Source organism: Papaver somniferum, chromosome 10 (genome assembly GCF_003573695.1).
Source record: "Papaver somniferum cultivar HN1 chromosome 10, ASM357369v1, whole genome shotgun sequence".
NCBI classification, from domain to species: Eukaryota; Viridiplantae; Streptophyta; class Magnoliopsida; order Ranunculales; family Papaveraceae; genus Papaver; species Papaver somniferum.
Window position 1 is genome coordinate 86,554,345 of NC_039367.1, and position 14,325 is coordinate 86,568,669.

At 34.1% G+C, this 14,325-nt stretch overlaps 1 protein-coding gene and 1 long non-coding RNA gene across 2 annotated transcripts; one reads left to right on the forward strand and one right to left on the reverse strand.

Moving 5' to 3' along the window:
* Nucleotides 1-5,545: 5,545 nt before the first annotated feature.
* LOC113317442 lies at nt 5,546-6,196 on the forward strand. The gene is made up of 2 exons (XR_003343539.1): nt 5,546-5,682; nt 5,790-6,196. It is a non-coding gene; the product is annotated as an uncharacterized LOC113317442 (long non-coding RNA).
* A 183-nt stretch (nt 6,197-6,379) lies between these two features.
* LOC113319004 (signal recognition particle 9 kDa protein) lies at nt 6,380-9,230 on the reverse strand. The gene is made up of 5 exons (XM_026567306.1): nt 8,835-9,230; nt 7,446-7,527; nt 7,271-7,339; nt 7,012-7,105; nt 6,380-6,764 (listed from the first exon to the last, which is right to left on the reverse strand). Exons 2-5 carry the CDS (start codon nt 7,515-7,517, stop codon nt 6,688-6,690), a joined length of 312 nt encoding a protein of 103 aa, XP_026423091.1. The 5' UTR covers nt 7,518-7,527; nt 8,835-9,230; the 3' UTR covers nt 6,380-6,687.
* Nucleotides 9,231-14,325: the final 5,095 nt, after the last annotated feature.

Consider the following 14,325-nt stretch of genomic DNA (forward strand, 5'->3'; position numbering starts at 1 on the left):
CCAACCAATAGTGTTTTCTAAGAGGTGTTTTTGGGGGACAAAAATACTAAAATACCCTTCCCTCAAAATAAAAATCTAAAAACTTAAAATCAAAAAACAAAATCATATCCCCCTTTTCCATCTTCACTTCTTATTAATCTCTTTTAGAGTTAGGGCTTTGAAACCTAAATTTTTCTCCATTCGAAAGGGAGTGGGTTTTTTTTTACATTCGGAAGTGATGAAGACCATGCCGAAAGTGATGAAGACCATGCCGGTGGTGATGAAGACCATGCAAGAAGTGATGAAGACCATGCCGGTGGTGATAAATTTTTTTTACATCGCCGGAAGTGATGATAACCATGCCGGAATTGATGAAGATCATGCCGGAAAATGGTTTCTGCATGCTTGGTAACTAACATTCAATGTTGTAACTAAATGCCGGTATGCTCGATAGAAATCTATCAATGTCGGTAGTCAAGTGAAAAAAATTCAATTTTCTGGATACTTTACATCATGTGCCGGCAAAGAAATTTAAGAAACATACTATGCCATTAGCAGTACCGACATGCTCGAGAATTAACTAACTGTGTCGACAATGGACTGATGAAAACCAGAAAATTTCAAAAAGGAATAGGTTTTGAATTTCAAAACCAGGTCGAACACATCCCGGATAATGGCAAGCATTTATGAAAATTTCCAACAAATGCCCGCATGGTTTTTTCGGTTAAATACAATGTGGGCTTGCCTTTCAAAATGGGGGATATTGTTGGCTCACATGGACGTAGTATGAATACAATGCCGGCAGCATTGTATTCATACTACGTCCATGCCGACACCGAGCTATTTCAGCTGCAACAATGGTGGATTCAAAGAAAAAAAATCAAATTTTCAACACATTGGCACCTTTACCTGAGTATTGGGAGTGCTTGTACAATCATCCTCCATTTTTACCAAAAAAATTCCGTCTCAATTTTTTCCCTCTTTCTACTCTCACCTCACTCATCCAGATACAAATAAAAATACACACTATCATTTATTAAATTTTATGAATTTACTAATTATAATTAAGCAATAAACATGATTAGTGACGGGTAGATTAGGTATTAGGTAAAATACTTAGATAAGAGGTGACCCTGATTTGATATTTAAATCCAGTTTTTGTCTTTTTCCTCTATCCCCAATTAGTTTTAGTATCCTCAATCACGCGTTCCAAATAAGTGGACTAGCCCCCAAACTAGCTGGGTTTATTTTCCATAATTTATCGAAGGAACATGAGACATTGATGTGCCAAGAAGAAGAAAGTTTATCTGTTTTATATTCAATTTTCTTTTTGATTTTTTCATCAACAAGGCATAAATATAGGTGGGTTAACCACCAATTTTCAAAAAAGAAACTACACCTTAAAATAATTGTTGGGAAAAAATATGGATGTGCTCTAGCCTAGCGCGTTGCTTGGTCTGTCTCTGGGTTGGTCCTTGTGATGCTGTAGTGGAAGCTAATGATCTTGAAAATGAAGCGATCAAAGGCATGCATCTTTTTTTAGCATTAGTCTTGTTGTGCAACTGCAAACTGGTCACCTTGGCCATAATTGTCGCACAGTTGTCAACCTTACATCGTTAAAAACATGGGATTCCAAGCTGGTCTTAGTTGCAATCCACTTATAAAAACAGCTTTGTCGGGTCTCGACTATCACCCACCAACTTTGTCAGAATTAATTTATTTATTTTTTTAAAGAAAAGAGTCTAGGTGTTTGGATAGGCAACCAACTCATGGTTACAGCTTGGATACTACCTGAACCTTCTCGAGTATCAGATATATTCCTCAAAATATAATTATCATTATTACAGTAATCCAGTTGAAAGGTGTTTGTGGAATTCTGTAAAACAAGCATAATGGTTTGTAGATTAGTTCCTCTCCAGCTAGAGTCAGAGAATAGGTTACATTGTCTAGCTAGCCTGGCTAGATCGATAGTTGCATAGTTTTGTTGGGCAGTAATTTTTGTGAGCTTCCCTAAGACGAAATCAATTGGTGCATTGTTGTTGTTTTTGTCCTGGTTTTGATTTCTTCTTCCTTTGAACCGATGTTGAACCTCCAGTTGGTAACCTATTTTGATGGCTTATAGAATTTCTTCAGTTTCAGCAGCAAAGTTGATGTTTGTTTGCCGCATAATTTTCCCCCATGTCAGAGCAAGTTGAGCTCCTCTGCTTGATCTTTATGTTCTTCCGATTCCAGGGGTATAGTCCTTGAAGTTTCTTGTTCCCATGTATTGACTTGTTAGGGACAGAGTAACAAAGGAATAATTAGTATAGGATTGATTATCACTAGTAACTTGACATAGATCAGCTAGATCAACATGCATGCTAATAGTGACTCCGAACTTATAAGTGGTGTGCCTGTGTTGACTGTAATTATCAGGTGGAGAATTAGTACTATTAAAATGGTAGTAGAGGTTATTAAAGATGTGCCCTGGTTTATGGTGCACTCTTGAGTGATTGCAGAGATGCCGAGTTATATCTCTTGCAGTAGTTGTAGCAGCTGGAGAAATATTTCGAAAGACCCAGTCGCATCTGACTTTCCAGATAAACCAGCAAATAGTGGCATAAGTTTCATTCCAACTTACATTGAGGTTTTTTGCCTGTAACTAGTTGTTAAACCAATCATGAAACGAGTTAAAAGACGAGAATAGATTATGATGTTCTCCAAAAAGCTTCTTCCAGATTTCAGAAGCGGCTGGGCAGGTTAAGAGGACATGTATTATGTCTTCAGCTCCATTGTTGTCAGAATTAGTTGAAACAACAATAGCATCCATGCAATAATGCATTTTTCAAAACTGTCTCACCGCAATGAACCATTGTCAGGTGCTCAATAAATCATAAAGTGAAAACTACTACGACACCCATTTCTCAAATTTTTTACACTAAGAAACCCACGCTCATAAAAGTTCAGGCGCGCACCCATTTTCTGGGTTAAATTTCCGTCACACCCATAATTTCCGAATTTTTTTTTTTCTTCTTCTCGACTGTGAATTGATTCTCTGGTTCCAATCGTGAGATGTTGCACTATTTTCCTAGCCGCCGGCCATGGATTCGATGGGTATTCACCATAGATCAAGACCTCTCCCTGAAGCCGAGAAGAAGAAGGAAGAACATAGTGAATTGCTGGCGTTCTTCTTCTTCTCTACTGTGATAACAAAAGTCCAACAACTGGTTGTCAATAGAAGTTGGAAATCGATGATGACCAAAAACTGTAAGTTCTACACTGTTTTCTCACTATAATGATTGTTTATTCAGTAGTTGCATTTGAATATATATAATCTAGAATTTGGAATGACTAATTCGACTGTTTATGTTGAAAGATGATTAGGTCGTTGTTTTTAGTATCATCTGAACTTTTCTTGTTATCTTCTTCTTCATCTCAAGGAGGAAAATCCCCAGTTGATTTTGGTTTTTATTAATTTTATATGGGATTACCATTTTGTAGTTGGATTTGAATATATATGATCTTGGGTTTGGAATGACTAATCTGGATTGTTTAGTTTTTAGGATTATTAGATTTTTGTTATTGTTATCTTCTTCCATCTGGAGGAGGAAAATCCCCAGTTGATTTTGGTACTTTGTATAGGATACCTTTCTGTAGTTTGTATGGATAAAAATTTGTTCAAATTTTGAGTATGCTGATTCAAGTTGTTTTAATCTGCAGCTTCAAACCCCAGGAATATGAAATAGTCCTTCGTTTTGGATGTGATATGTGATAAATGTGGAGATTACATCTTAATTCATGATAGTGTTTTATTTTAGTTGTTGGTGATGCTAACTCTTAACTGCATTTGGTTCTCCCATGTGATAGTGTCATTTGATATTGCCTTTGCTTATGCTTAATGTCATCTGATTGTGTGTAGGTGTGCATTCCACGACAAGAGGGTGTCTCCGGAAGTTAGTGGAGATGCTCTTGGTGACGTATGTATTACTGTTCAAATGTTGCTGGACTACTTTTAAGTTTGCATCTTAGTTCCCAAATGTATTTTTTAATTTTTATTTTTTCCCAACAGGAATTCAAAGGATATTTTTTTAAGATTATGGGAGGGTGTGACAAGCAAGGGTTCCCAATAAAACTTGTTTTCAATGAAGATTTTGAAATGAATTTCAGATTTTTATGAAACTCTCATCCGTGAATTGAGTTGGATTAAGCAATACTGGATGAGTTGTGAAGAAGGTTTAATTGCAGATGATGGTGTGAATACATGAAAGAAGATGATGGTGTAAATACATGATTTTGACCAAGAGCCCCCAAATAACTGAAAGATAATGGTTTGCGTGGGAGTTAATGAAACATGAAAGAAGATGATGATGTGGTTATGACTGCACAACATGTCATTCAGTCGAGAAACTGTCTGCATAACATGTTATGCATTCGTGAAAATGGATGCATAACCTGTTATGCATCTACAAAATTTGTTGCATAACTTGTTATGCAGTCCAAAAAACCTGCATAACCTGTTATGCGTCCGAAAATATGGCTACATAATGCATTATGCATCGAGAAAATAGATGCATAACCTGATATGCATCCGTAAATATGGATGCATACTGCATTATGCATCAATTTTTTATATGTACGGCTAAAATCAACCAAAACAATGGTTATATAACTTGTTATAGAAGCATAACTTTGTTATGCAGATACATAACTTGTTATGCAGTCGAAAAATGGTTGCATAATTCGTTATGCGTCTGCAGAATGTGTTATGCATCGTTTTTGGTGACTGCATAATGGTTAAGTATCAAGTTTTCAAAAAAAATCCCTAAAATGAGGATCACCTCCGATTTTTTCGTTAAAAACAAAAATTTGATATTCTTGTTTGTACTCGTTGCGTAGCTCTTTTAAAAAGATTTCCAACGATATAAAATTTGTAAAATTCTAAGGCGCAGATTTTTAGATATGTTATGTCCAAGTTGCGCTGCCAATCATACCCCTGAAAAAGATAGTATGCATAACGAATTATGCCTGAAAAGATAGTATGCATAACCAGTTATGTATTGATTCATATAATAATTTCATATAATTATGGGTGTCACGGTATACAAAATTAATTGTGGACCTGAGAACGAGAATATTTTTTTTTTAGGTCTCCCCCTAATTTCCCCAATCATAAATGCCTTCAATTCCATACCAAACTTCCATACCAAACATGGGCAAGCAATAGTGGTCGATAGGGGTGTAAATTGGGCCTGGACAGACCATCCGGCCCTAATTAGTTGTCAACACTTTAAAACCCTAACCCAGAACAAAGACGGTGAACAAATGGTGAAATATATTTTTCTTTTTAATCGTGGAATTAAGGATTAGCTCGGTCAATTTTGATATTACTAACTAATTTTGGATATATCGTGAAAAAATTATATCTTAGATCAACGGTAAAAGTAAAATTAATTTGAACCCAAAGAGTGTGATATTAGGTGGAAGATATTTTGGAATTATGTTTAGATATTCATGGATCCATTAATTTAGGTTTCTGATAAGCTTAAACAACATTCACGGTTGTTTATAAATACCCATCATAACTTGACTTACACTACGATAATCTCCATTTTTGGTTTATAACATAAAATTCTAAAAATCCTATAACAATCGATGGGTTTTTATCCATGGGAACCAGGTGGAGGAAGAATTCTTTTTTTCAGCAGTGTGTCCTCTCAGAGAAATGTAAGTTTTATCATCCACATTTATGGTAATGTTACTAATTATTGTTTAACACATTTTTGATTAACTTATATTGTTTAATGTTTAATGATGGTGGATTTACTTTACAGATGGTGGCAGGATTGATCAAACCCAAGGATGTTGTCTATGAATGTAGACCTGGTTGCATTAACAGAACATCACAGCGGGGATTGAGATACCGCCTTGAGGTCTTCCGGATTTTAATTCTTTCAGGAGTGCGACGACTGGTGCGGGGAAACAATCAACAAGGTTATGCAAAGCACCTTGGATATTTGCCTCCACCACTTTTTCCATGTCTTTGTTCCTATTGAGTTAGGGGTAAAAGAGCTCGTAACATATATTTACAGGAGTTAACTTTCTCTTCTGCATCCACCTCCATTCCCCGTCTCTTTAGATTCTAGACATCAATGACAGACAAGGAGATGTTTCCATTAAGTCAAGTGCTTGTTACAAAAGTGTAAATTTTATAAATAAAATATGCCTGCGTTTAATCAAATATGTGCCCAGTTTCTCTCATTAGATTATATAGAATCTGGATAGTTCCACCGTGAGAGGTGTATACTGTTCATAGTTCACTGCTGTGAATATTTTATGGTGACATATCTTAATTCCCAGCAATATTGTTGGGACAAAATCATATGATGTTTATGGACCATATGGTTTAAGTTAGATTTCCCTGTAAAAAAACAAAGGCAGTCTCTCTGTTTACAGTTAAAATACATGCTACAGAATCTCTCAAAACTGAAACTGAAATTAGAGGCAAAAATTGACTGTACACAAATCTATAAAATTAAGTCAAACCAAACAGAACATGGTGGAATTTAAAAGATTTGCCAAATTCCTTAAAATTAAGGTTATCTCATTCACTGCTCTATATTCAAATAACCCATACTGCAAAAAGAGTTGACCTAGTAAGTAAATAAGGCAAGATATGTCTCCACCGATTGAAATCTCTCGTCAAAAAAGATAGGTAGACACTGAAAATGCTCATTGTTTTCTTCCTCTTCCTTTCTTGGTTGGTTGTGCTTCTGTTTGCTCTTTTCCGGATACTTCTGTTATATCCGCTGCATAACATAGAAAGAAGGCACGTTTAGGAATTTAACCAAGGCTGACATTGGACAGGATGTCTTATGCATCTCATAAAAGTACGAATTTCCAAAGGCTTAAAAGGTTTCTTGTAGAAGCAAAATAACTTTTTATCAGATTGGGCATAGACAAATAAAGTGATCCTAAAAAGGTAGTGATTCGGTTTATGATCTTTTGGTAATACACAAAACCAGTAAGAAAAAGGTTAAGGAGAAAATATAGTACCATCAGGACCCCGAACCATTAGAGTAAAAAAGACGTTGTTTAGTTTCTCCATCTTCTTAGCATCCTGTGCCTGGTCCGTCTTGAATTTGAGACACTAGACCAAAGAAAATATGAGCCCATAATCATGCCAGCACAAGTACACATCATGCGACATGTAGCATGGAGGTGATAACATCATAACCAAACAACACATAATGTATATGACGTAAAAATCGCATAGAAGAATAAGCAATGAAATGTACAAAAGAAGAATTTGTACCTCTCGATTATCAGCAACTTTGAGAACCAATTTTCCATCACAATGTCTGTATTTCATAACATACCTTGTCTGATTTTAACCCCAAATTATGACATGGATCAAGGAAAAATCAATTCCAAAACTTAAATTGAACCGGATCAAACAAAAAACAAGTAACTAAAATATGGAAGGATACAGATTGAGGATCCGCGCGAAACAATTGGATAGATCGTTCCGCAAATTCGTCCCATGAACTTATGTACACCATCTTCTGGAACCTGAGTCGAATGAACGGATGGTTCAGAGATTAATAAGATTCTAGTGTTTCGGAACAACAGTTATATTTTTGAAGGTTTAACTTCAAACCATTGAGAAGAATGACTAGCAAAAAAAAGATCACGCTTATTTTCGAGCAAGTTTACTTCTTCTACCCTACTTTCTTCACTAGTTAAATTAAACCAGCTTATTTCTACTTGCAGATATTGGGAATTGGTTCTTTTTAGTAGCCATCTAGCACTACACACATTAACACGTATCGTGCCTCTGCTGAGACTACAACAATTGTGTGTGCCCTTTGAAGCTTTTGAAACATTGGTTGGAAAGTAAATGGTGATCATAAAGGGTATATCATGGTTTCATGGAAAGCATTGTTTGAATACAGAGAAATGAAAGTATCAACCATGATACCTAAACTTTTTTTGCATACATTATGTACTTCCATCAAGTCTTACCATCTTAGATAAAATCTCTAAAGCAAAAAGTTCCAACAAAAGATGCAGAAGATTCCAGGTAAAGTTCTATATTGTTCAAACAACCGCTATCTAACCATTTTTTTGGCTCGAAGTATCAACCGTGATACCTAAGTTTTTTTGCATACATTTTATACTTCCTTCAATCTTGGTTACAATCTATAGAGCAGAAAGTTCCAACAAAAAATGCATAAGATTCCAGGTAAAGTTCTATATTGTTCAAACAACCGCTATCTGACAGTTTTCTTGGCTCTAAATATAAATCTCCTACCCGTGAAACTCTTGCTTATCTTCGAGCAAGTTTACTTGTTCTACCCTATACTTGTGTTAAATTAAACCTGTCTATTTCTATTTGCAGATATTGGGCATGTTACTAGCCAATGTAGTACGCACATTAACACATACCTTGCCTCAGATGAAACTGCAAAGATTGTGTAAATAGTGGTGATTGCTAATGGTATAAACAGGATTTCATGGAAAGCATGGTTTGAAATGTGAATTGGAACTTTAAGCTTAAATGTTGCACCAAAAGATGCATAAGATTCCAGGTAAAGTTCTATATTGTTCAAACAACCTTTTTTTTTCTTTGGCTCTGAATCTAAATCTCCTAACAGTGAATCATTCAATGACTCTAAACATGGTCACATATCAAAGCACTGTAGATTTATTTTTGAAATTTATATTCATCCCAACTTCAAATCCTGTGAATCTAAATGTCTATGCATGGATTAAACTAACTGAAACATCAAATGAACCGAATTTCTACCAGAACCTAACCAAAACATGTTACAGACAAGAAAAAGAAAAATTAAACCAAACAAAAGTTAGAGAAATACCTAATTAGATATTCTTCTTCTTAAAATTATCTTCAGGTTCAATAATTCCGATCTCTTCGCCTTTGAAGAATCGAACAAAAATATATGTATGCTAATCCAAAGCTTGTCTAGTAAGAAAATCTCGATCTGTAAACTCCAAGGTGAAATCGAAAGAAACCCTAGCGGAGAGAAACAGAAAGGAGGGACTGAGAGGAAGAGAGAGAAGGTTTCTCCAATGGACTTGACAATTTGGCAATTTGAGTCCACTATGGGTTTCGCCAGACTGACAAAAAAAAAAAAAAAATTACTTTGGCAAACCAGTAAATTTGAGGGTTACGAGTCTCGATAAAGAGGTGCGGTAAGATTTTTCCGACTTCAATCTTCCATGTATTTCTCATTTATACCTTTCATCCCACAAAATTTGTTCGGATCTCAATTAAAGAAATTATAATCTCACATTAACCTTATGAAAAATGGCTCATCCTAAAGTATGTGCTCTTTGTTGGTTTTTATTGCACTTGGAGCGGATGATAAGGAAACGTTGTTGGGCTTGAATAAAACAAAATGATTGGGCTCAGATGTCAGAATATAGAACAACCTTGACGTGTTTGCCCTGGTATACGTAAGAATGATTTTCTAGGAACCATGGTTTTTTTGGGATCATGATTTTATTAGGCCACCTTCCCTATAGTTATAGTAGGAATTACCTATAGGTACAATTTTAGTGTTCTTAGTTAGTGGCAGGTCCACCCACTAAAGCCCAGTAACCAGAGGTCCATAATTAAAAGAAAAGAGAAAAATGGACCCAATTTTTTATGCCCAGGTCCTGCACACGTGTGGGATGTATTATGCGCATTTTTAAAATTACTAAAACACCCTTATGTATATAAAAGCGGCGTTACTAAATTTTCATTTCATTTTTCTATTTTCATTTCAACTTCTCAGATCCAAATCAGGAGAGCTGCTAGAAGAGATTTTTTTTCTTGGGTTTTTATCGACGAACGGGAGATTAGTTATTTCGATTTTGTTTGTTTAACCGAGATTTGGTTAGTTTTAATGTTGTCTTATTTTATTTGAAGCTATTTAGATCTTTATTTTTAATGTAATGGAGAAATTCAACTGAGATACATATTTGAAGTTATTGTTACCTACAGATGAAGACAATCAACAAAGAATCAATCAAGGTATGTGGTTTATATTTGATTCTTAGGTTGATTTTTTCAATTCGTCCAAATTTGTGTTTGGAGGTCTTATAGTTAGTTCAGATCTACATAAATAATCATGTTTTATGTACATTTTGTTACTAGATCTGATATTTTAGCTTCATTTGGTTGTTTTTGATATGCTTTTGAGTTTATTTTTGTGTATTAATCATCGGTACGTATGTGATATACTGGTGGATTTTGATGAAACAAGTTCAGATCTAAATAAAGAATCATGTTTTATGTTTATTTCATTAGTAGATCTGATATTTTTATGGTTTTTGGTTTGTTTTTCAGTTTTCTTTTGTGTATTAACTATCAGTACGTATATGACGTACTGTTTTCTTTTTGTGTTTACTATGAATCTATAGGTTTTCTCTTATTTTTTTTGGTTTGATCCAGGAGTACATATATGGAATACTTAAATATGTGCTTTGATTCAGTTATATTTTATGGATTCATCACTTCTTCCAGACATGCAATTGAGTTTTTAGTTTATGAATCTGCAGTACGTATATGTCGTACTGATAAAAACTTCTTTTGCTTTTGTATTATTCATAGTTTCGCAATTTAGTTTGCTATTGTGTATTAATCATCGGTACGTATATGATATACTAGTGGATTTTGATGAAACAAGTTCAGATTTAAATAAAAAATCATGTTTTATTTTTATTTCATCAGTAGATATGATATTTTTATGGTTTTTGCTTTGTTTTTCAGTTTTCTTTTGTGTATCAACTATCAGTACATATATGACGTACTGTTTTCTTTTTGTGTTTACTATGAATCTATAAGGTATCTCTTATTTTTTTTGGTTTGATCCAGGAGTACATATATGGAATACTTAAATATGTGCTTTGATTTGGTTATATTTTATGGATTCATCACTTCTTGACATGCAATTGAGTTTTTAGTTTATGAATCAGCAGTACGTATATGTCGTACTGATAAAAACTTCTTTTTATTCTGTTTTATTCATAGTTTTGCCACTTTATTTTGGTTTGATCCATGAGTACGTATGTGAAATACTGAAATAGATGCTAGTTTTGTTGCTATGTTTTAATATTGTTATATTCTGGTCACATTTACAGGTTCAATATGTCCAACGGATACATACTCTATGTGTAAGCAGTGCGGCAGATATATACCCAAATTTGCAAGTAGTATAGCAGATATGTACTCAGATTTGTAAGCAGTTTAGCAAATATGTACTCAAATTTGTAAGCAGTATGGCAGATATGTACTCAAATTTGTAAACAGTGTAGCAGATATGTACTCAAATTTGTGGTCTTTTATATGTTTTAATTAAATTTGGACCTCCAGATAAATAAAATCCCGATTTGGTAGAAGTATTTTATTTCACACGTATTTAAACAATAGGGTATATTAGTCATTTTCATGTTTTCAAAGAATTTTGGACCCTAGGATAAGGATAAAATCCGGTTGGACCCTACTATAAATAACCTTATGGGCTTAGGACCAAACAAGAAATTTTCCATAGTTATATGGGGTGTTCTAAAATGTTGAAATGACTAACCTACTTTTAACCTAATTTAATTTAAAACCAACCTAATAACCACCTATATATATATAACCACCACCTCCTCCCACCACCACCACCGCCTCCTCCGATTATCACCACCACCAACCACCTCCTCCCACCATCACCGTCGATTACCACCACCACCAACCTCTGATTACACCACCACCTCCGATTACTACCACCACCAAACACCACCACCTCTATATATATAACTTAATTTAAAACATTAACAAAGATATTCTCACAAACCCATTATTTGTCATTCGTTTTTGGTGGAATAAATGAGAAGTAATCATCAAAATGAGTTGAAAATGGAAGTTGCGGAGAGGTTTAATAGAGGTTTTTTTCCAGAGAAAAGTTCGGTTACGTCGCAAAAAACAAGTCTCGGCCGAACTTTTAGTTTGGTTACGTCGCAAAACGTTCGGTTTAGTCGCAAAAAGTTCGGTAGAGCAATTTGATATGTAACCGAACACACAAGATGTACCCATATAAATTGTTAAGTTCAAAGTTCGGTTACCTACCATTTTATACCAGGTAACCGAATATAGCACTGTAACTTTGGTTGTTTTTTTTTTATCGGTGAGTTTGGTTAGATACGCTTTTGGATAAAAGTTTGCGATCCAACCGAACTTCTTACAATTGGAATAATTTTTTTTAACGTAAAGTTCGGTGGATAGTTGGTTGGTATGAACTTTGCGTACCAACCGAACTATGTATAGTTGGTAAAATTTTATTTTCATGTAAAGTTCGGTTAGTTATTGTTTGCAAAGAAACCGAACTTCTATACCCTAAAGTTCGGTTACATTGCGGGAAAACCGAACATTACACTGTACGGCCAAAACCTCCATTAACGAGCGAGTTCGGTAACCTGCATGTTTGGAAAACGTAACCGAACTACATTTTCAGGTGTGTTCGGTTACATATTCTTGACATATGGTAACCGAACTGGCCCAAATCTACATAAAAAATTTCATTTTTTTGAAAGTTTGGAGCAACTAAACCAACATTATCTAAGTTTAAAGCATACCTGATAACCCAAATGCTCTTCCTCCGGTTGTGGTTGAACTCAAAAAAAATATTATTTTCCATGTTTTTCTTCTTCATCTTCTCTAACTTTACTCTCTCAATAATTCTACTTAATCATTTCACTAATGATTTCACTAATCATTACACAAAATTAATCAGGAGGGTAGTTTAGATATTAATATAAATATCTAGATAAGGGGTGACCTAGATTTACTTCTAAATCTCTTACTAAAAATAGAACCATGGTCCCCCCAAAAAAACCATGGTCCCCAAAAAATCGTTCATATGTAATTATCTCTTCGTTCCATGAAAGATGAAATTTGCACAATTTTAAAGGAAACTACGAGGATAAATTTATAGTGTTATTTTTCTTGTTTACCCTTTTGTGTTCAAGCTTCGATTTGACATATTTCACCAACTAAAAGGCAAATATTTGTTAATGTTATACCAATAGAAATATTTTAAAAAGACTTATTCAATGAGTTATAACTGCCAAGTTCTTTATATTTCTTAAAGAAAATTTCAACAATACCAATTATTAGTAAGGATTTATTTAGTGAAAACAGCATATAAAAACGAAAAAGACCGTCTATCATGAGACCAAAAAAATGATCATCTTTCATAGGATGGGGGAGTATAATACTAATCGAGCATACATAATGGGGAAAAAAAGACTTAAGTTTCTATGGGTTTACAGATTCTTGATCATATTCAAAGTAGAGTCGTTGGACGTAAGTCATTGCCGGATAAAATATGGAAAAAGTCAAACACTAGCAGCTTAACACACATTGCACGACCTCTGATCCAGCTAATATGAATCTCATTTTCATACGTTATGTTTGAATCCCTTGTCATAAAATTTACACCCCATCACCCATAAAACTCTCGAGTCCAATTTTCGTACATTAAGTATGAGTTCCTTGTTATAAAACTAACACATCACCCACGAAACTCCAAACCAAAGCCTTTTTCCTAAAAAAATTAGGATATGGTGGAAATGAAATCCAAAATAAAACCTTTTAGCATAAGTAGATGTTTTTCTCAACGTATTCCATCAATGTGTTATCCTTTATGTATCTAATGAAAACGATATTTAGTTAAGAAATGTGATCTTTTAAGAGATGAATTTGAGTAAAGAAAAAAAGTTGTATTAACAAGATAACTAATCATATATACACTTACCTTTTTTTTCTTGTTTTTTTTCTTTTACCAAATAAGAATAGTTTTAAAAGACCTACAAAATAATTTTGATCAAACCGCTTATATTAAGAAAAGGATTCTTGCGAAACTCATCTTATATATGTTTTTTGTCAGAAAATTAATAACAATGTATGTACTGTCGTCAGATTTTTGAATAAAAGTACGGGAAGAATTAGGAAATCATATGATTTGGAAAAAACGGTTCAAGTCAAAATTTGAACTTGAATTTTGTTTTATTTTTAAAAAAAGACTTTGAACTTGAAGCAGGGATTAAGGGATAAAAGACATCACTTGCTCATAGAAAAAGAGCACCAGTTGCTGCCGATTAACTGTATATTCTTATGTTTGATCGTTCTGATAAATTATATATCTGAATAAATAGATATTATTTATTATATTTTCTAATGGGATGATTCATATAGACCTTTGGTTGGTATCATAGCAACAAGCTGGGTTCCAACACCTTTTTGAATAACAACTCCTAATCTATAAAAAATAAAACTGCCTAAACCACTACTAGCATCATTACTAAGAAGACAAA